The 26201-nt window shown below is 50.5% G+C and overlaps 1 protein-coding gene across 2 annotated transcripts in view; it reads right to left on the reverse strand.

Annotated features, from left to right (window-relative positions):
* LOC140421265 (uncharacterized) overlaps window positions 1-26201 on the reverse strand; it is a 106018-nt gene that overhangs the window by 62440 nt on the left and 17377 nt on the right. For both annotated transcript variants that reach the window (XM_072505850.1, XM_072505851.1), the window contains exons 2-3: window positions 6788-6884; window positions 4321-4537 (exon numbers count right to left, since the gene is read on the reverse strand). In XM_072505850.1, coding sequence (XP_072361951.1) covers window positions 4321-4537; window positions 6788-6884 — 314 coding nt within the window. The remainder of the gene's footprint in view (window positions 1-4320; window positions 4538-6787; window positions 6885-26201) is intronic.

Here is a 26201-nt window from a genome sequence, read left to right on the forward strand (position 1 = left end):
CCTGAGCACTGCCTTCAGCTATGGAAACGTCTGAGCGGAGCATTATCCTGACTGAGCTGAGAAAACACAGAAAAGTAAACCACACCCTTGGGAAAAATGAATAATTCAGTTCTCAGATCTGGAGCAAACTGTCAGCGATTTGGGAAAGAGGTTCTGAGATCAGAATCAGTATGGTTGAGGGTAGCAACCTACACAGCGACAGACTTCTCTCGTATTCACCTCGGGAGAGACAGGCAGTTGAGGACAAGTGACAACACCATAAAAATGGCACGAGACAGAACAACCTGCAAATTCACGGGGTGCCAGAACACTCAGGAAACCGGGGACATTATCCAGGTGGTCGAAAGCTTTCTCAAGGATCTACTTTAATTCCTGGTTGATTTTCCATTACAGCAAGAGCGGGTTCACAGATGGCTGCAACAAAAGCCATCGGACCCTAATAGAAACATAGAAAATAGGAACAGGAAGAGGACATTTGGCCCTTCGAGCTTGCTCAGCCATTCATCATAATCATGGCTGGTCATCCAATTCAATAGAATTTACAGTGCAGAAGGAGGCCATTCAGCCCATCGAGTCTGCACCGGCTCTTTGAAAGAGCAGCTTGCTTACCCAAGCCCACACCTCCACCCTATCCCCATAATCCAGTAGCCCCAACCAACACTAAGGGCAATTTTGGACACTAAGGGCAATTTTTAGCATGGCCAATTCACCAAACCTGCACATCTTTGGACTGTGGGAGGAAACCGGAGTACCCGGAGGAAACCCACGCACACACGGGGATGATGTGCAGACTCTGCACAGACAGTGACCCAAGCCGGGAATCGAAACTGGGACCCTGGAGCTGTGAAGCAATTGTGCTAACCACCATGCTACCGTGCCTTCCCCCCATTGATGCCCTTCACCCCAACTGCTATAACCAACCTGCTTCTTGAAAACAGTGTTTTGGCCTCAATCTGTGGTAGTGAATTTCACAGGTCGACCACCCCTCGCTGGGTGAAGAAATTTCTCCTAATCTCTGTCCTAAGTGGTCTATCCCATATCCTCAGACTGTGACCCCTGGTGCTGGACACGCCCACCATGGGGAACATCCTTCCTACATCTACCCCGTTTAGTCCTGTTCAAATTTTATAGGTTTCTAGGAGATCCCCCCTCATTCTTCTTAACTCCAGTGAATACAATCCTAACCGATTCAATCACTCCTCATAAGTCAGTCCTGCCATCCCAGGAATCAGTCTGGTAAACCTTTGCTGCACTCCCTCTAGAGCAAGAACATCCTTCCTCAGATAGGAAGATCAAAACTGCACACAATATTCCAGGTGTGGCCTCACCAAGGTCCTGTATAATTTCAGCAAGACATCCCTGCTCCTGTTCTCATTGGGGAGAATGGGATCAAAGGCTATGGGGAGAAAGCAGGATTAGGCTATTGAGTTGCATGATCAGCCATAAGCGTGATGAATGGCAGAGCAGGCTCAAAAGGTCTCCTCCTGCTCCTATCTTCTATGTATCTATGCATGTACTCAAATCCTCTCGCTGTGAACTCCAACATACCATTTGTCTTCTTTTCCGCCTGCTGCATCTGCATGCTTATCTCCAGCAAATGGTGTACGAGGACATCCAGGTCTCGTTGCACATTCCCCTCTCCTAACTTATGGCCATTCAGATAATAATTTGGCTTTCCCGTTTTTGCTACCAAAAGTGGATAACCTCATATTTATCCAAATTATACTGCATCTGCCATACATTTGCCCACTCACTCAACTTGTCCAAATTGCACTGAAGGATCTCTGCATCTTCCTCACAGCTCACGTTCCCACCCTCACAGCTCATCCTCCCACAAATGGGTATGAGTCCCGAAGCCTTGCTTTTGCTGGTTTAAACAATTGTGATTTTTGGCCTAGTCCCACTTGGTAATAGGTCAAAATTGCAGTTCAACCTATTGCATACGGAGTTTCTACCCCACAGTATTCTCAAGGGAATAATGTTAAAGCCACTTGTTTTCTTTCTTTTTCCCTTCCCCTTTCTTTCCCAATTCTCTCTTCTTTGATATTATGCTATTTGTCAAGCTGGACACACCTTTCACGTCAATTGAATACAGATTATTATGGATGCGTTAAAGGTAATTAGTTATAACGTGAAACCCAATTAATAGAAAAAATATACTCTGTCTGTTGAAATATCTAAGCTGCATAATTGCACTTTTACAGAAACATATTTGTCAGACACAGAACATAGTAAGCTCGGAAGGTCTTGGGCAAACCAGGTGTTCTTTTCGTCTCCTGCATCCCGGAGAAAAATGAGATGTAGCACTCTTATTCCACAGATCAGTAAATTTCTGTACCCACTCACAACATAAGGACCATGAAGGCTTTAATGGAACTGGAGATGGGACAGAGGTATCATTGATAAATGTATATGCCTCAAACGAGAATGATCCACAATTTATTAAAAAGATTTTCCAACTTATCTTAGATGAAAGGATTGCTTTTATTAGGTGGGGATTTTAATTGTGTTACGTCCCAAATAGCAGACAAGCTCTCAGCATCATCAAACCCCTGTTCCAAGATGAGCTCTATGTAGTTCCCACCCCAGGGCCTCATCTCACCCCATTGGTATTAACCGAGGTTCGCCATGTGGGCATCCAACATGCAAACGCATGTGGGGTTGCTTTGGAACTCTGGGAGGGTATGGGCGTGCATTGTTTTCATCAGGCTTGGAGTGCCCAATTAATTGTCCCAGCATCAAAAAGGGGGGGGAAAAAGAGAACCCACTGAGAGCCATCCCCATGCCCTTGCTGCTAACCCCTGTCCTGCAACCCCCTTCCTGCCATCACTCACTCACTTCTGGCCTAGGGTCCAGTGATTATCCTAGGCCCCGGGCGGGAATTATACCAGCGACAGCCACTATTTTCCCTGTGATACTGCAGTCCAACCGAGCTGCTGGCCTCGGATTGGTCAGCTGCTCTCAGTGGGTAGGGCAGTGTGGGGGGGGGGGGGGGGGGGGGGGGGGGGGGGGAACAGCTGGCCTATCAAGTGCCAAAGATTCTGTTCCTACATCGAATAGGAAAAAAGTGATTCCAATTTGAGTTGGATTCTGGTTTTACAAGAGTTGGCTTTCATCACTGAGAAACAAGCTGAAGAACAAAGTCGAGAGCGCAATGGTGAAAAAAACAGATTGATGAATCTGTAATTAAAATAAAAAGGTGGATGGAAGAGGTTAACAGAAGTTTATAGATGCTCCGGGTCAAGCCAAGCTGGGAGTGAGCAATATTCGGAGTAGTGGACGAGCCGGGAGTGCAGGAGGCGAAAGAGGCCGGCATTCTGGCCTTTGCGTCCCTAGTAGGCCGGCGAAGGATCTTGCTAATGTGGAAGGAGGCGAAGCCCCCCAGCTTGGAGGCCTGGATAAACGATATGGCTGGGTTCATAAAGTTGGAGAGGATCAAGTTCGCCTTGAGAGGGTCTGCGCAGGGGTTCTACAGGCGGTGGCAACCGTTCCTAGACTATCCCGCGGAGCGTTAGAGGAAGGTCGGTCAGCAGCAGCAGCAACCTGGGGGGGGAGACGGGGGGGGGGGGGGGGGGGGGAGAGCTGCCTGGGGGGGTGGATGAGCAAGAGATAACATGAAGAGTCGGGGAAACTGGCACGTACGGGAGAGAGCCAGTGTACAAAGCTATGTAAATATACTATTTTGCCATGTATATATCTTGCTCCGCGCGATTTCTCGTTTCTTTTTTTTTGTTATGGGGGGAGGGAGGGGGATTATTGTTTGTAAGGGAGAAAAATTGTGTTAAAAACTTTAATAAATATATATTTTTTTTTCTTAAGAAGTTTATAGATGCATTGATTAAGTAAGGCCTTAGAAGGTGCCAGATCCAGATGGTGGTTGCACATTGGTTATACTGTATGAGCCTTAGATGTTGGGTCATGGAAGCTTCTAGAAAGTGCTAGAAAATTGCTTACATTTGTATATCCCCCCATCCCAAAATCATATTATCTCTATTAATGTCTGTTTGAATAAAAGGTAAACTTGTGGATAGGACAAAAATGCTGTGTCACCCAAGTAAAAACATTGCTCAGGGAAGATCATGAAAGTCCGTCTCCTGTGAGCGTCACACCAGGCAGCAGAGTAAGAAATACATTTCTATAGGAGATACTTTACCTGGATGAAGTACACAAAAGAGTTCAGGATTTCAAACAAGTGGTTAGAAGGGATGAATTTCTAGGTGAAGTTGATAGTTCTGTTTGATAGCCCTATTTTAATTTAAAGTTCCATTCTTCACCATTGGATTTTTTTATTTTTTTTTAAACTCAAAAAACATATCATACCTCTTCTTTTCCTTCTTGACGGCTCGCAAATGGACAGTAAGGATTCGAATCAACCCAAGCTCTATTCTGGTGATATCCAGTTGCCTGAATTTCCCAACTGCATGATCCACCATCATGTTAAACTCATTAAGCAGGGTCTTGTAGAGTGGCTGATCTTCCCTAGGTTCAGGTGGAATGTACCACAACAGGATGAACTGGGAGTAAGTACATTCAAACACTAAAAGGCAGAAACAATGTATTTAAAACCACACAAAAAGTTGACCCTGCTAACATAATGGAATCCAAAAAAGTTTATTTGGGCATATAAATAGTAAAACAGTGGTAAAGGGCCAATTTAGAGACCAAAAAGGAGATTTACATATGGAGCCAGAGGACATGGCTGAGGTGCGAAATGAATTCTTTGCATCTAGCTTTGCCAAGGAAGAAGGTGCTGCCAAAGACAGTGAAAGAGGGGGTAGTTAGATACCAGATGAGCAAAACATTAATAAAGCGGAGGTATTAGATAGGCTGGCTGTACCAAAGTTGATAAGGCATCTGGACCAGATTAGGTGCATCCACGGATGTGGAGGGAAATAAGGGTGAAAATAATGGAATCACTGGCCGTGATCCAACAATTCTCCAGAGTATGCCAGAGAACCGGGCATTGCAAATGTTACAACCATGTCCAAAACTGGCTGCAAGGATGTGCTCAGCAACTACAGGCCAGTCGGTTTAACCGCAGCAGTGGGAAAGGTTTTAGAAATGATCTGGTAACTTGTACAAATGTGGATGAATTAAGGAAAGCCTGCTGAGGCCTGGAAGAGGCAAATTTTGTTTAACTAACTCGATTGGGTATTTTGATGAGGCAACAAGAATTCTGAGTTGATGGGGGTAATGTAGTTGATGTGGTTTACATGAACTTCCAAAAGGCATTTGATAAAGTGCCACATAATAGGCTTGGTCTGCAATGTCCACGAAATAAAGCCAAGGTGGCAAGACGGATTCAAAGCTGGCCAAGTGACAGGTAACAGAAAGCAAGTATGAATAGCAGCTTTTGAGACTGGAGGAAGTTATACAATGGGGTTCCCCAGGGATTGGCACTAGGATGACTGCTTTTCTTGATCCATATTAAATCGCATGGACTTGGACGTACAGGACACAAGTCCAGATGATGCAAAACTTGATACTATTTGAATAGTGACAAATATAGTAATGGGCTTAAAGGGGAATGTGCAGGCACATGAAGATGGAAGTTAATGCAGAAAAGTGTGACGTGAAACCTTTTGGTAGGAAGACAATATAAAATAAAGGGTACAATTCTTAAAGGGGAGGTCAAATAAAAGGCATACAGAATCCTGTGTTTTATCATTGGGGCGTACAGTACAAAAGCAAGGAGGTTACGGTGAACCTTTATGAAACATTATTTCAGCCTCAGGTGTATGTGTCCCCAACTCTGGGTGTCACACTTCGAAAAAGGCTTGAGGAAAGACAAGGATGGTTCCAAGGACTCACCGGTTGTGGGCATCACTGGCAATGCCAGCATCTGTTGCCCATCCCTAACTGCCCTTGAACTAAGTGGTTTTCTAGGCCATTTCAGAGGGAATTTAAAAGTCAACCACATTGCTGTGGATCTAGTCACATGTAGGCCAGACCAGGTAAGGACAGCAGATTTCCTTCTCTAAAGGACATTAGTGAACCCCATGGGTTTTTACAACAATGGTTTCATGGTCAGTCATTAATAAACTTTTAATTCCAGATTCTGCCTAAGGGGAAAAGGTAGGGAAGTGGGACTAGGTGATCTGCTCTTGTAGAGAGACAGCCATGGACATGAGGATTGAATGGTCTCCTGTAATGCAATCATTTTATGATCTGCACGTTCTTAATTAATTAGAACATCTAACTTATCCCTTTAAAGTAGTATATAGCAGGGATTTAATTTTACAGAAGCACGTTCACTCTTTTGTTTTTAAATGCCAATGGTGTTTAATGATGAGGGAATATTCTCATTCTCCATCTACAAATCTATTTTGGCTGCATATGTATTTATAATCAGGCCTGTAGAGTCTGGTGTGTGCAAGACCACTGGGCAGAGAATGCAAACCAAACATGGGCAGCAGATAAATTGGCAAAGCACAGAATTGATTAGGGTCGGGATTCTTCGTTCCCCCGCTGCAGTGTTTCTCGGCGGCGCGCCGTTCGCTGGCGGCGAGATCCCCTAATCCCTCCGCTTGTCAACGGGATTGCCCATTGAAGCCACCCCAAGCTGCTGGCAGAACACAGAATCCCGGCGGTTGGAGAATGCCAGCCACCTTCGATGCCTCTGGTCAGCACTGGCTAAATCCTACTGACTGATTAAAAGGACTAATCAACAGATTTAAAAAACTACCTCACCTTGAATGTACGGTTCAAATGTCTGTACAGTTTTCATAAAGTGTCATCTTTTAAAGTTTCAACACGTCGGCCAGAATTCGGTACTTTGAATATTTACCTTTCGTTAGGGACTGGCGAAGGGAAGGGTCAAGCTCGATTGAACTCTGCACTTTTCCATCAGCTGCATCCACAGCACTGTTAGTGTGGTTTATTTCCTGTGTAAAAATGTGTGACAATATTATGTGAAACATAAAGAAGGATCCTGAAGGTACATGACAGGGTGGATGCTGAAAGGATGTTGCTCCACGTGGGCGAGACTAGGGACGCGATCGACAGGCCGCGTCGGACTCGGGAAACGACAAAGCCGCATATCTCGCGAGAGCGTCCAGGTGGCACTGCCACACTGGCAGGGGTACTGCCAGGGTGGCAATGCCAAGGTTCTCGGGTGGCATTTTGCCTATGCCAGGGATAGGGCTCAGGGGGTGTGCACTGCCTTTAGGAGGTGGGTGCGGTGGGCTCGAGGACATCCTCATTGGTAAGTGGGAGGGCCTCTGGAGGCCGCAGTGGGGGGTTCAGAGATTAGTGCGCCATGCACTAGCGAGCAGAGGTCGTTACTGCAGGAAATGGGACTAACCGCTACCTCTACGGGACGTTCCTCACCGAGGCCCAGAAATGAAAGAGAGTCCCGTTTAAAGTGGGGTCGTTCTCTTTGCTGCCAGCTCCGGGAAACACCCGACTAAAACACACCCGACACAGGACTCTATTTCCAATAAATCGCACCCTAGAACTAGGGGTCACTGTGTAAAAATAAGGGATAGCCAATTTAAGATGAAGATGAGGAGGATCCTTTCTCTTGAGGGTTGAGTGTGGTTGGAACTCCCTTCCAGATAGTGGTAGAGGTTGGGTCATTGAATAATTTAGCAGTGGTAGATTTAAATTCTTGACTAACAAGGAAGTCAGAGTATCAGAGAATGTTGGGAATAGTTGAGGCCACAATCAGATCAGTCATGATCCTATTAAATGACAGAGTGGGCTCAAGGCGGCTGTTTGAATTGTTCATCCTATCCAAGCAATAACGTTTGAAAACAAGAGCACAAAATTAATTTTCAAAGTGTACACGGATAATGTCCAGGTCTACCTTGCAATCTATTTCTCTCAATCCCTGCACTGTTACTAAATTGCCAGACTGCTTCTCCAACATCCACTACTGGAGGAGCAGAAACTTCATAGAATCCCTACAGTGCAGGAGATGGCCACTATCGAGTCAGCACCAACCCTCCGAAAGATTACTCTACCTAGGCCTGCTCCCCCACCTATCGACGTAACCCTTGTGCATTGATCGTGGCCAATTGACCTAACCTGCAAACTCGACAGTCACCCAAGGCGAGAATAAAACCTGGCTCCCTGGCGCTGTGAGGCAGCAATGCTAGCCACTGTCGCCCTTCCTTCAAACAAATATTGGGAAGACTGAAGCCATCATTTTCAATCCCCGCTCCAAACACTATTCCCTATCTCCGGTCTCCATCCTTCTTCCTGGCATCAGTCTGCCATTAAAGCCAGCCTGTTTGCAATCTTGGTGTCACATCTGATCCAGAGATGAGCTTCCAACCCCATATTCGTGCTATCACTAAGACCGCCTATTTTCACCTCTGTAACCTGACCCAACTTTCCCCCGTCTCAACTCATCGACTGCTGAGACCCTCATCCATGCCTTCATTAGTTCTAGACTCAACAATTCCAATGCATTCCTGGCTCGTCTCCCACATTCTACCCTTGTAAACATGTGGTCATCCAAATCTCTGCTGCCCAAGTCTTAACTTGATCGGAATCCCATTCCCTTATCACTCCCGTGCTCACTGACCCAATTTGGCTCCTAATCCAGCAACATCTCTATTTTAAAATACCCATCCTCGTCTGCTCTTTGCAGACAGAAAGAAGATGTACACATTGCGCCTGTTGCAGCTGAACAAGTGACAGCCATTCGTTGGTTCAATCCTCAGGGCAATGCCTTGATCAGAGTCAAGTTGCTTAGTTAAAATTTTCAACAAACCTTGACAATTATCGGCCAATCACCATTAACTGATGTAATCTCCATGGCAATGCCTTTACCAGAGTCCACTTGCCAACTAATCAACACTCTCTTCTTAGCTATAAAAAACTGTTGTTTTCCTGCACATTGGTATTCTTGCAATTGTGTCCTGATGGGTGCAAGGTGAAAAGCTTTGGCAAAAAGGTTTTCAATTCTCAAGTTCTGTAATATCAAACGACAATTTAAATGCCCGATTAATCAACTCGGAATAAATCAAATCGGGGAGGGGGTTGGTAGTTTTTTCCTAAAACTGCCATTAAGCAGCAGCCAATAAGTATTGAAAATTAGACCTGGAAAATCACAAGTCTTAAAGTAAAATCGCAAATCTTACTCTTTCATTTTAATCAAAATAACAAATAATGCTGCAACAACCAGAACAATGGCCAAGCTGGACTACAACGTAATTATTCAATATTAAAAGTCACAACATCAATCTCTCCTTTGGCTGAATCATTTTCCTGTGTCTTGGTTATTAGGGAATTCCAAAAGCAATGGTCCAACTTGGCCCATCAGGGATGGATTTGGGGAGTTTGAGATAATTTATGTCGCATAAGAGACAGAAAAAACACAGAAAGCAAGGAAAACATTGAAGATTTCATATTTTAAAGGAGCTTGAAACAAAAACAAAATTATGCGGATACTGGAAAACTGATAACGGAAACAGAGACACAGCAAGACTAGCTGGCAGCGGAGAGAGACACAGCAAGTCTAGCTGGCAGCGGAGAGAGGCACAGCAAGACTAGCTGGCAGCGGAGAGAGACACAGCAAGTCTAGCTGGCAGCGGAGAGAGGCACAGCAAGTCTAGCTGGCAGCGGAGAGAGGCACAGCAAGACTAGCTGGCAGCGGAGAGAGACACAGCAAGTCTAGCTGGCAGCGGAGAGAGACACCAACTCTAGCTGGCAGCGGAGAGAGACACCAAGTCTAGCTGGCAGCGGAGAGAGGCACAGCAAGTCTAGCTGGCAGCGGAGAGAGACACAGCAAGTCTAGCTGGCAGCGGAGAGAGGCACAGCAAGTCTAGCTGGCAGCGGAGAGAGACACAGCAAGTCTAGCTGGCAGCGGAGAGAGGCACAGCAAGTCTAGCTGGCAGCGGAGAGAGGCACAGCAAGTCTAGCTGGCAGCGGAGAGAGACACAGCAAGTCTAGCTGGCAGCGGAGAGAGGCACAGCAAGTCTAGCTGGCAGCGGAGAGAGACACAGCAAGTCTAGCTGGCAGCGGACGGTGGCACAGCAAGTCTAGCTGGCAGCGGACGGTGGCACAGCAAGTCTAGCTGGCAGCGGACGGTGGCACAGCAAGTCTAGCTGGCAGCGGACGGTGGCACAGCAAGTCTAGCTGGCAGCGGAGAGAGGCACAGCAAGTCTAGCTGGCAGCGGACGGTGGCACAGCAAGTCTAGCTGGCAGCGGAGAGAGGCACAGCAAGTCTAGCTGGCAGCGGAGAGAGACACAGCAAGTCTAGCTGGCAGCGGAGAGAGACACAGCAAGTCTAGCTGGCAGCGGAGAGAGGCACAGCAAGTCTAGCTGGCAGCGGAGAGAGGCACAGCAAGTCTAGCTGGCAGCGGACGGTGGCACAGCAAGTCTAGCTGGCAGCGGAGAGAGACACAGCAAGTCTAGCTGGCAGTGGAGAGAGACACAGCAAGTCTAGCTGGCAGCGGAGAGAGGCACAGCAAGTCTAGCTGGCAGCGGACGGTGGCACAGCAAGTCTAGCTGGTAGCGGACGGTGGCACAGCAAGTCTAGCTGGCAGCAGACGGAGGCACAGCAAGTCTAGCTGGCAGCGGAGAGAGACACAGCAAGTCTAGCTGGCAGCGGAGAGAGACACAGCAAGTCTAGCTGGCAGCAGGCGGAGGCACAGCAAGTCTAGCTGGCAGCGGAGAGAGACACAGCAAGTCTAGCTGGCAGCGGAGAGAGACACAGCAAGTCTAGCTGGCAGCGGAGAGAGACACAGCAAGTCTAGCTGGTAGCGGACGGTGACACAGCAAGTCTAGCTGGCAGCGGAGAGAGGCACAGCAAATCTAGCTGGCCGCGGAGAGAGACACAGCAAGTCTAGCTGGCAGCGGAGAGAGACACAGCAAGTCCAGCTGGCAGCGGAGAGAGACACAGCAAGTCTAGCTGGCAGCGGAGAGAGACACAGCAAGTCTAGCTGGCAGCGGAGAGAGGCACAGCAAGTCTAGCTGGCAGCAGACGGAGGCACAGCAAGTCTAGCTGGCAGCGGAGAGAGACACAGCAAGTCTAGCTGGCAGCAGACGGAGGCACAGCAAGTCTAGCTGGCAGCGGAGAGAGACACAGCAAGTCTAGCTGGCAGCGGAGAGAGACACAGCAAGTCTAGCTGGCAGCGGACGGTGGCACAGCAAGTCTAGCTGGCAGCGGAGAGAGACACAGCAAGTCTAGCTGGCAGCGGACGGAGGCACAGCAAGTCTAGCTGGCAGCGGAGAGAGACACAGCAAGTCTAACTGGCAGCGGAGAGAGACACAGCAAGTCTAGCTGGCAGCGGAGAGAGACACAGCAAGTCTAGCTGGCAGCGGAGAGAGACACAGCAAGTCTAGCTGGCAGCGGAGAGAGACACAGCAAGTCTAGCTGGCAGCGGAGAGAGGCACAGCAAATCTAGCTGGCAGCAGACGGAGGCACAGCAAGTGTAGCTGGCAGCGGAGAGAGAAACAGCAAGTCTAGCTGGCAGCGGAGAGAGGCACAGCAAGTCTAGCTGGCAGCAGACGGAGGCACAGCAAGTGTAGCTGGCAGCGGAGAGAGAAACAGCAAGTCTAGCTGGCAGCGGAGAGAGGCACAGCAAGTCTAGCTGGCAGCGGAGAGAGACACAGCAAGTCTAGCTGGCAGTGGAGAGAGGCACAGCAAGTCTAGCTGGCAGCGGAGAGAGACACTAAGTCTAGCTGGCAGCGGAGAGAGACACAGCAAGTCTAGCTGGCAGCGGAGAGAGACACAGCAAGTCTAGCTGGCAGCGGAGAGAGACACAGCAAGTCTAGCTGGCAGCGGAGAGAGACACAGCAAGTCTAGCTGGCAACGGAGAGAGGCACAGCAAGTCTAGCTGGCAGCGGAGAGAGGCACAGCAAGTCTAGCTGGCAGCGGAGAGAGACACTAAGTCTAGCTGGCAGCGGAGAGAGAAACAGCAAGTCTAGCTGGCAGCGGAGAGAGACACAGCAAGTCTAGCTGGCAGCAGACGGTGGCACAGCAAGTCTAGCTGGCAGCGGAGAGAGGCACAGCAAGTCTAGCTGGCAGCGGAGAGAGGCACAGCAAGTCTAGCTGGCAGCGGAGAGAGGCACAGCAAGTCTAGCTGGCAGCGGAGAGAGGCACAGCAAGTCTAGCTGGCAGCGGAGAGAGGCACAGCAAGTCTAGCTGGCAGCGGAGAGAGGCACAGCAAGTCTAGCTGGCAGCGGAGAGAGACACAGCAAGTCTAGCTGGCAGCGGAGAGAGACACAGCAAGTCTAGCTGGCAGCGGAGAGAGACACAGCAAGTCTAGCTGGCAGCGGAGAGAGGCACAGCAAGTCTAGCTGGCAGCGGAGAGAGGCACAGCAAGTCTAGCTGGCAGCGGAGAGAGACACAGCAAGTCTAGCTGGCAGCGGAGAGAGGTACAGCAAGTCTAGCTGGCAGCGGAGAGAGAAACAGCAAGTCTAGCTGGCAGCGGAGAGAGACACAGCAAGTCTAGCTGGCAGCAGACGGTGGCACAGCAAGTCTAGCTGGCAGCGGAGAGAGACACCAACTCTAGCTGGCAGCGGAGAGAGACACAGCAAGTCTAGCTGGCAGCGGAGAGAGGCACAGCAAGTCTAGCTGGCAGCGGAGAGAGGCACAGCAAGTCTAGCTGGCAGCGGAGAGAGGCACAGCAAGTCTAGCTGGCAGCGGAGAGAGGCACAGCAAGTCTAGCTGGCAGCGGAGAGAGGCACAGCAAGTCTAGCTGGCAGCGGAGAGAGGCACAGCAAGTCTAGCTGGCAGCGGAGAGAGACACAGCAAGTCTAGCTGGCAGCGGAGAGAGACACAGCAAGTCTAGCTGGCAGCGGAGAGAGACACAGCAAGTCTAGCTGGCAGCGGAGAGAGGCACAGCAAGTCTAGCTGGCAGCGGAGAGAGGCACAGCAAGTCTAGCTGGCAGCGGAGAGAGACACAGCAAGTCTAGCTGGCAGCGGAGAGAGGTACAGCAAGTCTAGCTGGCAGCGGAGAGAGAAACAGCAAGTCTAGCTGGCAGCGGAGAGAGACACAGCAAGTCTAGCTGGCAGCAGACGGTGGCACAGCAAGTCTAGCTGGCAGCGGAGAGAGACACCAACTCTAGCTGGCAGCGGAGAGAGACACAGCAAGTCTAGCTGGCAGCGGAGAGAGGCACAGCAAGTCTAGCTGGCAGCGGAGAGAGACACAGCAAGTCTAGCTGGCAGCGGAGAGAGAAACAGCAAGTCTAGCTGGCAGCGGAGAGAGGCACAGCAAGTCTAGCTGGCAGCGGAGAGAGGCACAGCAAGTCTAGCTGGCAGCGGAGAGAGGCACAGCAAGTCTAGCTGGCAGCGGAGAGAGGCACAGCAAGTCTAGCTGGCAGCGGAGAGAGGCACAGCAAGTCTAGCTGGCAGCGGAGAGAGGCACAGCAAGTCTAGCTGGCAGCGGAGAGAGGCACAGCAAGTCTAGCTGGCAGCGGAGAGAGACACAGCAAGTCTAGCTGGCAGCGGAGAGAGACACAGCAAGTCTAGCTGGCAGCGGAGGGAGACACAGCAAGTCTAGCTGGCAGCGGAGAGAGACACAGCAAGTCTAGCTGGCAGCGGAGAGAGACACAGCAAGTCTAGCTGGCAGCGGAGAGAGGCACAGCAAGTCTAGCTGGCAGCGGAGAGAGACATAGCAAGTCTAGCTGGCAGCGGACGGTGGCACAGCAAGTCTAGCTGGCAGCGGACGGTGGCACAGCAAGTCTAGCTGGCAGCGGAGAGAGACACAGCAAGTCTAGCTGGCAACGGAGAGAGACACAGCAAGTCTAGCTGGCAGCGGACGGAGGCACAGCAAGTCTAGCTGGCAGCGGAGAGAGACACAGCAAGTCTAGCTGGCAGCGGAGAGAGACACAGCAAGTCTAGCTGGCAGCGGAGAGAGGCACAGCAAGTCTAGCTGGCAGCGGAGAGAGACACAGCAAGTCTAGCTGGCAGCGGAGAGAGACACAGCAAGTCTAGCTGGCAGCGGAGAGAGACACAGCAAGTCTAGCTGGCAGCGGAGAGAGACACAGCAAGTCTAGCTGGCAGCGGAGAGAGACACAGCAAGTCTAGCTGGCAGCGGAGAGAGACACAGCAAGTCTAGCTGGCAGCGGAGAGAGACACAGCAAGTCTAGCTGGCAGCAGACAGTGGCACAGCAAGTCTAGCTGGCAGCGGAGAGAGGCACAGCAAGTCTAGCTGGCAGCGGAGAGAGGCACAGCAAGTCTAGCTGGCAGCGGAGAGAGACACAGCAAGTCTAGCTGGCAGCGGAGAGAGACACAGCAAGTCTAGCTGGCAGCGGACGGTGGCACAGCAAGTCTAGCTGGCAGCGGAGAGAGGCACAGCAAGTCTAGCTGGCAGCAGACGGTGGCACAGCAAGTCTAGCTGGCAGCGGAGAGAGACACCAAGTCTAGCTGGCAGCGGAGAGAGGCACAGCAAGTCTAGCTGGCAGCGGAGAGAGACACAGCAAGTCTAGCTGGCAGCGGAGAGAGACACAGCAAGTCTAGCTGGCAGCGGAGAGAGACACAGCAAGTCTAGCTGGCAGCGGAGAGAGACACAGCAAGTCTAGCTGGCAGCGGACGGTGGCACAGCAAGTCTAGCTGGCAGCGGAGAGAGGCACAGCAAGTCTAGCTGGCAGCAGACGGTGGCACAGCAAGTCTAGCTGGCAGCGGAGAGAGACACCAAGTCTAGCTGGCAGCGGAGAGAGGCACAGCAAGTCTAGCTGGCAGCGGAGAGAGACACAGCAAGTCTAGCTGGCAGCAGACGGTGGCACAGCAAGTCTAGCTGGCAGCGGAGAGAGACACAGCAAGTCTAGCTGGCAGCAGACGGTGGCACAGCAAGTCTAGCTGGCAGCGGAGAGAGGCACAGCAAGTCTAGCTGGCAGCGGAGAGAGACACCAAGTCTAGCTGGCAGCGGAGAGAGGCACAGCAAGTCTAGCTGGCAGCGGAGAGAGACACAGCAAGTCTAGCTGGCAGCAGACGGTGGCACAGCAAGTCTAGCTGGCAGCGGAGAGAGACACCAAGTCTAGCTGGCAGCGGAGAGAGGCACAGCAAGTCTAGCTGGCAGCGGAGAGAGACACAGCAAGTCTAGCTGGCAGCAGACGGTGGCACAGCAAGTCTAGCTGGCAGCGGAGAGAGACACAGCAAGTCTAGCTGGCAGCGGAGAGAGGCACAGCACGTCTAGCTGGCAGCGGAGAGAGACACAGCAAGTCTAGCTGGCAGCGGAGAGAGACACAGCAAGTCTAGCTGGCAGCGGAGAGAGGCACAGCAAGTCTAGCTGGCAGCGGAGAGAGGCACAGCAAGTCTAGCTGGCAGCGGAGAGAGACACAGCAAGTCTAGCTGGCAGCGGAGAGAGACACAGCAAGTCTAGCTGGCAGCGGAGAGAGACACAGCAAGTCTAGCTGGCAGCGGAGAGAGACACAGCAAGTCTAGCTGGCAGCGGAGAGAGACACAGCAAGTCTAGCTGGCAGCGGAGAGAGACACAGCAAGTCTAGCTGGCAGCGGAGAGAGACACAGCAAGTCTAGCTGGCAGCGGAGAGTGACACCAAGTCTAGCTGGCAGCGGAGAGAGACACAGCAAGTCTAGCTGGCAGCGGAGAGAGACACAGCAAGTCTAGCTGGCAGCAGACGGAGGCACAGCAAGTCTAGCTGGCAGCGGAGAGAGACACAGCAAGTCTAGCTGGCAGCGGAGAGAGGCACAGCAAGTCTAGCTGGCAGCGGAGAGAGGCACAGCAAGTCTAGCTGGCAGCGGAGAGAGACACAGCAAGTCTAGCTGGCAGCGGAGAGAGACACAGCAAGTCTAGCTGGCAGCGGAGAGTGACACCAAGTCTAGCTGGCAGCGGAGAGAGACACAGCAAGTCTAGCTGGCAGCAGACGGAGGCACAGCAAGTCTAGCTGGCAGCGGAGAGAGGCACAGCAAGTCTAGCTGGCAGCGGAGAGAGACACAGCAAGTCTAGCTGGCAGCGGAGAGAGACACAGCAAGTCTAGCTGGCAGCGGAGAGAGACACAGCAAGTCTAGCTGGCAGCGGAGAGAGACACAGCAAGTCTAGCTGGCAGCGGAGAGAGACACAGCAAGTCTAGCTGGCAGCGGAGAGAGGCACAGCAAGTCTAGCTGGCAGCGGAGAGTGACACCAAGTCTAGCTGGCAGCGGAGAGAGACACAGCAAGTCTAGCTGGCAGCGGAGAGAGACACAGCAAGTCTAGCTGGCAGCGGAGAGTGACACCAAGTCTAGCTGGCAGCGGAGAGAGACACAGCAAGTCTAGCTGGCAGCAGACGGAGGCACAGCAAGTCTAGCAAGGTTTGATGGACTAAGTGGAGGCCACTTGTGCCTTGTGGCACCTAGGGCGAAGATTTGAGAGGTGGAGACGGTGATGTCTGACCAGAGTGACCGGATCGTGGCCCTGGAGGTGGATGGGGCCCTGAGGGACTCATGCAGGTTCTTGAGGGTGAAGGTGGAAGAGCAAGAAAACAAATCCAGGCGGCAGAAACCTACGGATTGTGGGGCTGCCAGGAGGGGTGGAATCAACCAGAGCCACCAAATAGGTGTCAAGGATGTTGGCCATGCTGGTGGAGCAGGGAGTGCTGGATAAGGCCCCAGGCCTTTAAAGCAGAGGCTGAAAGCCAGGGAGCCGCTGCACAATTTCGTGGAGAATGAAAAGATCCTGCGATGGCCCAGGGAGAAGCAAGACTGTGAATGGGAGGGAAACGGTGTCCGAATATACCAGGATATTGGTGATGAGCTGGCGAAGAGGCGTGCAAGGTTCAATAGGGCCAAGGCGGTGTTGTACTGAAGGCAGATTGGGTTTGGGATACTGTACCAGCGAAACTCCGGGGTCACTTTTGAAGGCCGGGAGTATTATTTTGAAACACCAGAAGAGGCTAATGACCTTATAGAATTTACAGTGCAGAAGGAGGCCATTCGGCCCATCGAGTCTGCACCGGCTCTTGGAAAGAGCACCCTACAAAAGGTCAACACCTCCACCCTATCCCCATAACCCAGTAACCCCACTCAACACCAAGGGCAATTTTGGACACTAAGGGCAATTTATCACGGCCAATCCACCTAACTATAAGGGACCATAAACTGGGGGAGAGCTGAGAGTTGATGCGAGATGGAGGAGCTGCACCTGAGGTGAAGTGGGGGAGGAGGCCGAGTGGTGGCCAGGTGGGGGGAGGGGGGATTGCGACGTGGCAGAGTTGGAGATTGAGCGTAGTTATGGACAAAGAGAGAGGCCATCTTGGATGGCCTGATTTAGAGTGGTATTAGAGGAGACAGAGACGGAGGAGGGGGGTGGAGGGTGATGGTGGGCAATAGAGGCATAAGCCTCCGGTAAGAATTGTAACGAGGAACGTCCGGGGGTTAAATGGGCTGATTAAGAGGTCCTGGATTTTTGCGCACCTGAGGAGTTTGAGGGCGGACGTGATCTTCTTACAGGAGACGCACCTTTGCGTGAAAGGCCAGCTTAGGTTGAGGAAGGGAACGATCAGACAGGTATTCCACTCATAGTGTGACTCAAAGTTGTGGTGGGTGATCATTTTGTTGATCAAAGAATGGGGTTTGTGGGGGCCAAGGAAGTGCGGGACCCCGGGGGTGGGGGACTAGTAAGTGGGGTGCTGGAGGGGATGCTGGAGGTACTAGTTAAATGTGTATATGTATGCGCGGATTTGGGATGATGTGGCGTTTGTGAGCGGTTAACTGGGAGTGATCCAGGACCTGGATACTCACGAATTGATTATGGGTGGATATTTTAATTGCATAGTGGAACCTAGGGTGGACAAGTCGGACCCGAATGGTTGAGGGTGGCGAAGGAGTTATGAGGGTTTATGGAACGAATGGGAAAGGGCATCACGGTGGCGCAGTGGTTAGCACAGCTGCCTCACGGCACTGAGGACCAGAGTTTGATCCCAGCCCTGGGTCACTGTCCGTGTGGAGTTTGCACATTCTCCTCGTGTCTGCGTGGGTTTCGCCCCCACAACCCAAAGATGGGCAGGTCAGGTGGATTGGCCGCGCTAAATTGCCCCTTAATTGGAAAAAATAATTGGGTACTTTTAAAAAAAGGAAAAAAATGGAACTGATGGGAATGGTTGACCCGTGGAGGTCTAAGAACCCGGAGAGGGGAGGGGGGGGTACGCCCTCTTTCTCACACGTGTATACGGTGTAATCGAGAATTGATTTATTTGTGGTGAGCTGGGCGGTGCTGTTGGGGATGGTGGGGGCGGAGTATGCGGGAATTGTGATATCCAATCATATGCCGCATTGGTTGGAGGTGAGGCTCAGCGAGGGGCAGGCCCGGAGGCCGGGATGGAGGCTGGAGTCGGGTTTGTTGGTGAATAAAAGGGTTCTGTGAAAAGATGAGGTCGACGATCAGGAGTACTGGAAATCAAATCAGAACGGGAGGGGTCAGCGGCCACATTCTGCGAGGCGTTGAAGTCGGTGGTCCGAGGGGAGATTATCTCGCTCAAGGCACACAATGACAGGAGGAGGAGGGAGGAGCATTGACGGCTGTTGGATGAGGTAGTCGAGATAGACAGGAGATTCAGTGGGGCCCCCACTAAAGAGTTGCTGGCGGAGAGGAAGAGGTTACGAGGGCAGTTCGATAGGTTGACGACGGGGCAGCTAAGGAGGGAGAGGGGGATGCAATAGGAATATGGAGGGAAGGCAAGCCGCATGCTGGCGCACCAGCCGAGGAGGCAGGCTGCGTCCAGGGAAATTTTAAAGGTGAGAAATGGAGAAGGGGGAGATAAATGAGGTATTCAGGGGGGTACTATGAGAAACTGTACAGGGCCGAGGCAGGTGGAGAGGAAGAGGTTATGGGACATTTCCTGGATGGATTTTCCAAGGTTGGTGGAAGAGAGGAAGCAGGCATTGGAGCAGCCGCGTGGGCTGAGGGAGGTGATTGATAGAATTAGGGAGATGGAAGGCTGCAGGGCCGGATAGCTTTCCAGCGGAGTTCTACAAGGCATTTGCAACAGATTTGGCACCGCATTTGTTTAGTGAGGCATTGGAGACGAGGGAGCTGCCAGAGACACTGACATCGGCGTCAATCACGCTCATCCGGAAGAAGGGGGAGGATCCGTTAGAGTGTGGGTCATAGAGGCCCATTTCGTTGCAGAGCACAGACGTGAAGGTGCTGGCTCAGTTGGTGGTGGGAAAGAAGGAGGGATGTGTGCCGGGATGGTTGTGGAGGACCAAACAGGTTTTGTAAAGGGCAGGCAGCTCTCCAGCCATATCAGGAGGCTGTTAAATTTGGTTATGCCACCATCGATGGGGCGGGTGCCAAGGTTCCTGTCTCTATGGATGCAGAGAAGGCTTTTGATCGGGTGGAGTGGGGATATTTATTTGAGGCTTTGGGCAGGTTTGGGTTTGGCCCAAAGTTTGTGGCGTGGGTGTGTTTGTTCTATGTAGCCCCGGTGGCAAGTTTATGTAGGAATGGGACGAGATCATGCACAGAGGTACGGTACAGAGGTGTCCGTTGTCGCTGCTTGCGTTGCCGATGACCCTCAGAGGGTCAGTGGATGACAGCGGGTTGTGAGGAGGAGCAGAGAGCACTGGGTATCGTTGTATGCGGACAATCTGTTGTTATTTGTGTCGGACCACCTGGAGAGTATGGTTAGGATCATGGGAACATTGGAAAAGTCTGGGGCCTTCGGGAATGTCGGGAAGAGCGAGGTGTTTCTGGTGAATGGGGCGGGGCTGATGGGCCAACTTGGGGATGTTGCCATTTAAAAGGTAACTGGGGAAAGATTCAGGTACTTGGGGATTCAGGTGATGAGGGGAATGGGCTACGATGCAGAAGTGGAATTTGACAACGTTGATGGAGGAGATTAGGGGGGGGATTTTAAAAGCTGGGACACACTACACCTGACACTAGCAGGGAGGGTGCAGGTTGTGAAAATGAATGTGCTGCCAAGGTTCCGGTTTGTTTTCCAGACCCTCCCAATCTTTCTCCCGAAAGCCTTCTTTCAGAAATTGGAGGCGGTGATCTCAGAGTTTGTATGGGCAGGGAAGGTGCCGAGGGTAAAGAAGGCCCTGCTACAGAGGCAGAAAGGGGGGCTCCTGCTCCCGAACCTGCTGCACTATAATTGGGCACCGAACGCGGAGAACGTGAGGCGGTGATTGGTGGGAGGAGGGGGAGCACGCAAGTGGGAGGAGGAGCTGCGGGGGGGGGAAAAACAGACTGGGGTCTGTGGTGTGAGGTGGTGTGCAAGGTGAATTCAGCTCCCTTCAGTCTGAGGCTGTGCCCTTGGGTTCTGGTCTCTCCTACGAGTGGAAACATCCTCTCCACGTTCACTCGATCCTGGCCTCTCAGCATTCTGTGTTTCAATTGGATCCCCCTAATCTCCATCGAGTACAGACCCAGAGCAACTGCTCCTCATATGTATGATAGTCCTTCATCCCAGGGATCATTCCTGTGAACCTCCTCTGGACCCTTTCCAAGGCCAGCACGTCCTTCCTTAGATACAGGGCCCAAAACTGCTCACAATACTCCAAATGGAGTCTAACCAGAGCCATATACAGCCTCAGAAGTACATCCCTGCTCTTGTATCCTAGCTCTTGCAACATGAATGCTGTCATTGCATTTGCCTTCCTAATGACCCAATTGATCTCCCAGTGGGGCTCGTGAAATAAGAGTTCCCCAGGTGAGCAGCAGAGGCACCTGATGAAGGAGCTGCGCTCCAAAAGCTAGTGATTCCAAACAAACCTGTTGGACATTAACCTGGTGGTGTAAGACTTCTTACTGTGCCCACCCTGTGGTGATATACATCACTGTAAGTACACAAAGGGTTAATGTACATACACTACACCTAGCTAGACACTAGAGGGAACACCAGAGACATGACACACAGACAGTCAACCAATAGGTCAGTAAGATAGGACACGACCAATGGGCATTCACGATACACACAAGAGGTGACAGTACCACAGGGGGGCATTACACCAACCCATATACAAGGACACTGCACACATGATCTTCCTCTTTCCAGTGGAGACAGTCAGTGAGTAGAGACACAGGGTTGATTCAATAATACACCCACCACGTGGATTGTAGCAGACTGGTTAGTCAGTCTGAGTAGCTATAGAAGGATTAACAGTAGTGGCGAACCCGAGTAATAGAAGTATAAATAGTTTCATAAATTGGTTGAAGTTATCTCCACGTCTGAACCTTCCTTTGTCAAGCATACCACAAGGAAGCCGCTTATGCTACGCCTAGAGCATAACAAGACACACCCCAGTCCAACGCCAGCATCTCCACATCAAGTGTGGAGTTTGCACATTCTCCCCGTGTCACGTGGGTTTCACCCCCACAACCCAAAGATGTGCAGGGTAGGTGGATTAGCCACGCTAAATTGCCCCATAACTGGAAAAAAATAATTGGGCACTCTAAATGTATTTTGTTTTAAAAAAGGACGTGAGAGGCATTCCTGATGGCATTACCTCTATTTGAAATATTAATTGAAAAGAACACCAAGAGGACATAGTACAATATGTAGTAAGTAGCCTTTCACACCAAGACTGGTGAAGTCAGTATAAAGGTTAACCACCAGGATTTGGTGGTGATAACAACAGTCATAACGACAGTTAATATTCACCATCAGTTCTCCTCTGAAGCCGATAGAAACGTAGTGAGTCAGCAGATGTGCAGAAATCCAGAAGTTGCTGTCAGCAATTCTACCTTTCTCTATTTGGTGCCTTGTTAAAGTTCTCCCCAACTACAGTTACTGAGCTGGTAAGAGCCTGCCTTTTCACACAATTAGCCTTACTTGAAAATTATACATGGGTTCTTACATAAATACTCGAGAAAGAAATTCTGGCCTTGAACGTCTTTTAATGGCAAATTTTGATATTTTAAATTCTGCATGTTTCAACTAAAATGGAAACTTGGTCCTATTTCAGCTTCTACCGTAATCCCACGAGTCATCTTCTTCTTCACTTCCCTGCCCAACCGCACCACCTTCACCACCAGGGGTAGGTCAAGGTGGCAGGTCCCGAGACCGCCCCAGTCTGAATGGTGATTAAACCCCATGCTGTTGGCACCAATTTGGTCCACACCAGACAACTGGCTCCCCAAGGAGTCCAAGTTGCTGTGGTGAAATTTTCTTTTACATGCATGTCGTAGTCTAGAGCTATGAATAGTGATGGTAGAGGCACCAATTTCTTTCTAGCACGTGGCTGACCAGGAATCTCTCCCAATCTTACCGCCTGCCATTGATGTGTGTCAAAAGGATTCGTAGGTTGATACACAATTTGGTTGGCCGCACTATCCTTGGCCGGGACTTGAACCCTGAATGCCGGACCAGAGACAGGGGGTCAACCCCATGCCCCACAAGGCATCATGTATACATCCCAATTATTTATGAAATGAAAATGAAATGAAAATCGCTTATTGTCACAAGTAGGCTTCAATGAAGTTACTGTGAAAAGCCCCTTGTCGCCACATTCCGGCGCCTGTTCGGGGAGGCTGTTACAGGAATTGAACCATGCTGCTGGCCTGCCTTGGTTTGCTTTCAAAGCCAGCGATTTAGCCCCGTGCTAAACAGCCCCTATTTTGCAGTCTGTAAAATTTATACATAAAAAATGAGGGATAGTCAGTGCAATGTACGTTCTGGTTCATTGTCTATGAGAATTCTTCAATGTGTGCTTGCTCTGCTTGATGACACCTTGACTGAGCACCAATTACAAAGTAACACCCGGAAAGGCAAAATCCACACACAGAGATGCTTAGATCTTTGTGGATTGCTTCCTTAAAAGGTCGTTGCTTCACTACAAACCTCAATCTTTGCCAACATTTTTTTTGTTTAAATTTAGAATACCCAATTTTATTTTTTCCAATTAAGGGGCAATTTTAGTGTGTCCAGTCCACCTACCCTGCACATCTTTTGGGTTGTGGGGGCGAAACCCACGCAAACACGGGGAGAATGTGCAAACTCCACACGGACAGTGACCCAGAGCCTGGATCGAACCTGGGACCTCAGCGCCGTGACGCAGCAGGGCTAACCCACTGCGCCACCGCGCTGCCCATCTTTGCCAACATTTGAAGATCTTGTGAAAATGGTCAGTCTTCTTTTTGTACACAGCTTTCGCAACTGCCTTGATGTGATAAAAGAAAGTTACAAGAATACTATTCTATTGGCTAGGTTTAGGGCAGCACGGGAGCATAGCGGTTAGCACTATGGCTTCACAACACCAGCCAGGGTCTCAGGTTCGACTTCTGGCTTGGGTCACTGTTCTGTGCGGAGTCTGCACAGTGTCTCCCCCAGTGTCAGCGTGGGTTTCCTCCGGGTGCTCCGGTTTCCTCCCAGAAGTCCTGAAAGACGTGCTGTGAAGTGAATTCTCCCAAACAGACGCCGGAATGTGGCAACTAGGGGCTTTTCACAGTAACTTCATTGCAGTGTTAATGTAAGGCTACTTATGACAATAAAGATTACGAATTTGGCCCCTCTCCAACTCATCGACAATGGGCTTTTTACACTATGCACAAAGTCCAAATCAGTCAAATTATTGCATTTAAAGTCAAGAAAGTAGATTATAGAAACATCTTCTCAGCTAAATACAACTGTGATGAAGGGGCAGAACTGGGGAAAATGGACCCAAGTGTGAATAAAAGTCATACATGTTGCAGTTCCATTGAGAGTATTATGCACCTCGATCCTAACTTACTGTTGCCAGACTGGGAGGCGATAAGATTGCATTTGTGAAATCCATTTTTAAGAGGAGAGAAGAGAAGAGAATTACTACATAACAAATGACTTACCATCATTCTATTTTAAATAGCCAGCCTCAGTAGGAACTACAGGAAATACAAGGAGTGACTAGACACTGCAACTGTTACACATAACCCACTCCACCCATTCTGATACCAAGTTCTGGCAAAGCACATCAGAACCAAAACCTCCTCTTTCAGACTTCAGAAAACAAAAACCTGCAAACGTTTAAACTTATCAAAGGAAACATCATAAAATGAATATAGCTCACTGCTGCGTCACGGTGCCGAAGATCCGGATTTGATCCCGGCTCCGGGTCACTGTCCGTGTGGGGTTTGCACATTGTCCCCGTGTTTGCGTGAGTTTCGCCCCCACAACCCAAAGATGGGTAGGTGGATTGGCTAAAATGTTCCACAATTGAAAAAAATTATTGGGTACTCTAAATTTTAAAAAATAAAGAATTAAATGAATATAGCTATCAGTCAGACAGGAATGTGTTGCAATGGGTAAATTACTTTGCCCAATCTTTCCACAGAATCGTTATGAACCACAAAAGGCTCATATCCAGTTCCAGAAAGTAATTCTGAAAGCTAATGGAAAGGTTTTTTTTTTAAAAAAATATATTTTATTGAACATTTTTTCGATCACAATTTTTTCCCTTTACAAATCAAACATAACAGTAAAGAAAATTTTAACAATAAACAAATGGCTAATCAACATGGTAATCTAATCATTTAACATAAACTAAAACTTTCCACCACACCCCCCCTCCCCTCTGGGTTGCTGCTGCTGGTCATCTGTCTTCCCTCTAACGTTCCCCGAGGTAGTCGAGGAATGGCTGCCACCGCCTGGTGAACCCTTGAGCCGATCCTCTCAGCGCAAACTTTATCTGCTCCAGTTTAATGAACCCCGCCATATCGTTTACCCAGGCCTCCAGTCCGGGGGGTTTCGCCTCCTTCCAAGAGTAGAATCCTACGCCGGGCTACTAGGGACGCAAAGGCCACAACGTCGGCCTCTTTCGCCTCCTGCACTCTCGGCTCATCCGCAACTCCAAATAAAGCTAGCCCCCAGCCTGGTTTGACCCGGGCCTTCACCACCTTGGAAATCACTCCCGTCACTCCCTTCCAATACCCCTCCAGTGCCGGGCACGACCAAAACATATGTGCTTGGTTTGCCGGGCTTCCGCCGCATCTCCCACACTTGTCCTCCACTCCGAAGAACCTGCGCAGTCTTTCTCCCGTTATGTGTGCTCTATGTAGCACCTTGAATTGAATCAGGCTAAGCCTGGCGCACGAGGAAGAGGAATTTACTCTGCTTAGGGCATCAGCCCACATACCCTCCTCGATCTCCTCCCCTAGCTCTTCTTCCCACTTTCCTTTTAATTCGCCCACCAACTCCTCCCCCTCTTCCCTCATCTCTCGGTATATCTCTGACACCTTGCCCTCTCCGACCCACACCCCCGAAAGCACTCTGTCCTGAATCCCCTGTGCCGGGAGCAGCGGAAATTCCCTCACCTGTTGTCTTGTGAACACCCTCACCTGCATATATCTAAGGAAGTTTCCCCGGGGCAACTTATACTTTTCCTCCAATGCTCCCAAGCTCGCAAACGTCCCATCTATAAATAAATCTCCCACCCTCCTAATTCCCAACTGGTGCCAGCTCTGAAATCCTCCATCCATTCTACCTGGGGCAAACCTATGATTGTTCCTGATTGGGGACCCCACCAGGGCTCCCTGCACACCTCTGTCGCCTCCATTGTCCCCAAATATTCAATGTTGCCGCCACCACTGGGTTCGTGGTAAACTTTTTTGGTGAGAGCGGTAGCGGCGCCGTCACCAGCGCCTCTAAGCTCGTCCCTTTACAGGACTTTCTCTCCAGTCTTTTCCACGCCGCTCCCTCTCCCTCCATCATCCATTTACGAATCATCGCCACATTGGCGGCCCAATAGTAGTCGCCCAAATTCGGTAGCGCCAATCCTCCTCTGTCCCTGCTACGTTGTAGGAACCCCCTCCTTACCCTCGGGACTTTCCCTGCCCACACGAAGCTCGTGATGCTCCTGTCTATTTTTTTAAAAAAAGGTCTTAGTGATTAGTATAGGGAGACATTGAAATACAAATAAGAACCTCGGGAGGACCATCATCTTAATTGCCTGCACTCTGCTCGCCAACGACAGGCTGCATGTCCCACCTCTTGAAGTCCTCCTCCATTTGTTCTACCAATCGTGTCAGATTAAGTCTGTGTAAGGTTCCCCAGCTCCTAGCGATCTGAATCCCCAGGTATCGGAAGTTTCTTTCCACTTTCCTTAGAGGCAGGCCCCCTATCTCTCTACTCTGGTACCCTGGGTGTATCACGAATAGTTCACTCTTCCCCATGTTAAGCCTATATCCCAAGAAATCTCCGAACTCCCTCAATATCTGCATGACCTCTATCATCCCCCCCACTGGGTCCGACACATACAACAGTAGGTCATCCGCGTATAGTGTTCTTCTCCCCCTCTAATCACCCCTCTCCATTTCCTGGAGTCTCTCAACGCCATGGCCAGAGGTTCAATTGCCAACGTGAACAACAGTGGAGATAGCGGACATCCCTGT

Source organism: Scyliorhinus torazame, chromosome 5 (assembly GCF_047496885.1).
Source record: "Scyliorhinus torazame isolate Kashiwa2021f chromosome 5, sScyTor2.1, whole genome shotgun sequence".
Classification (NCBI taxonomy): domain Eukaryota; kingdom Metazoa; phylum Chordata; class Chondrichthyes; order Carcharhiniformes; family Scyliorhinidae; genus Scyliorhinus; species Scyliorhinus torazame.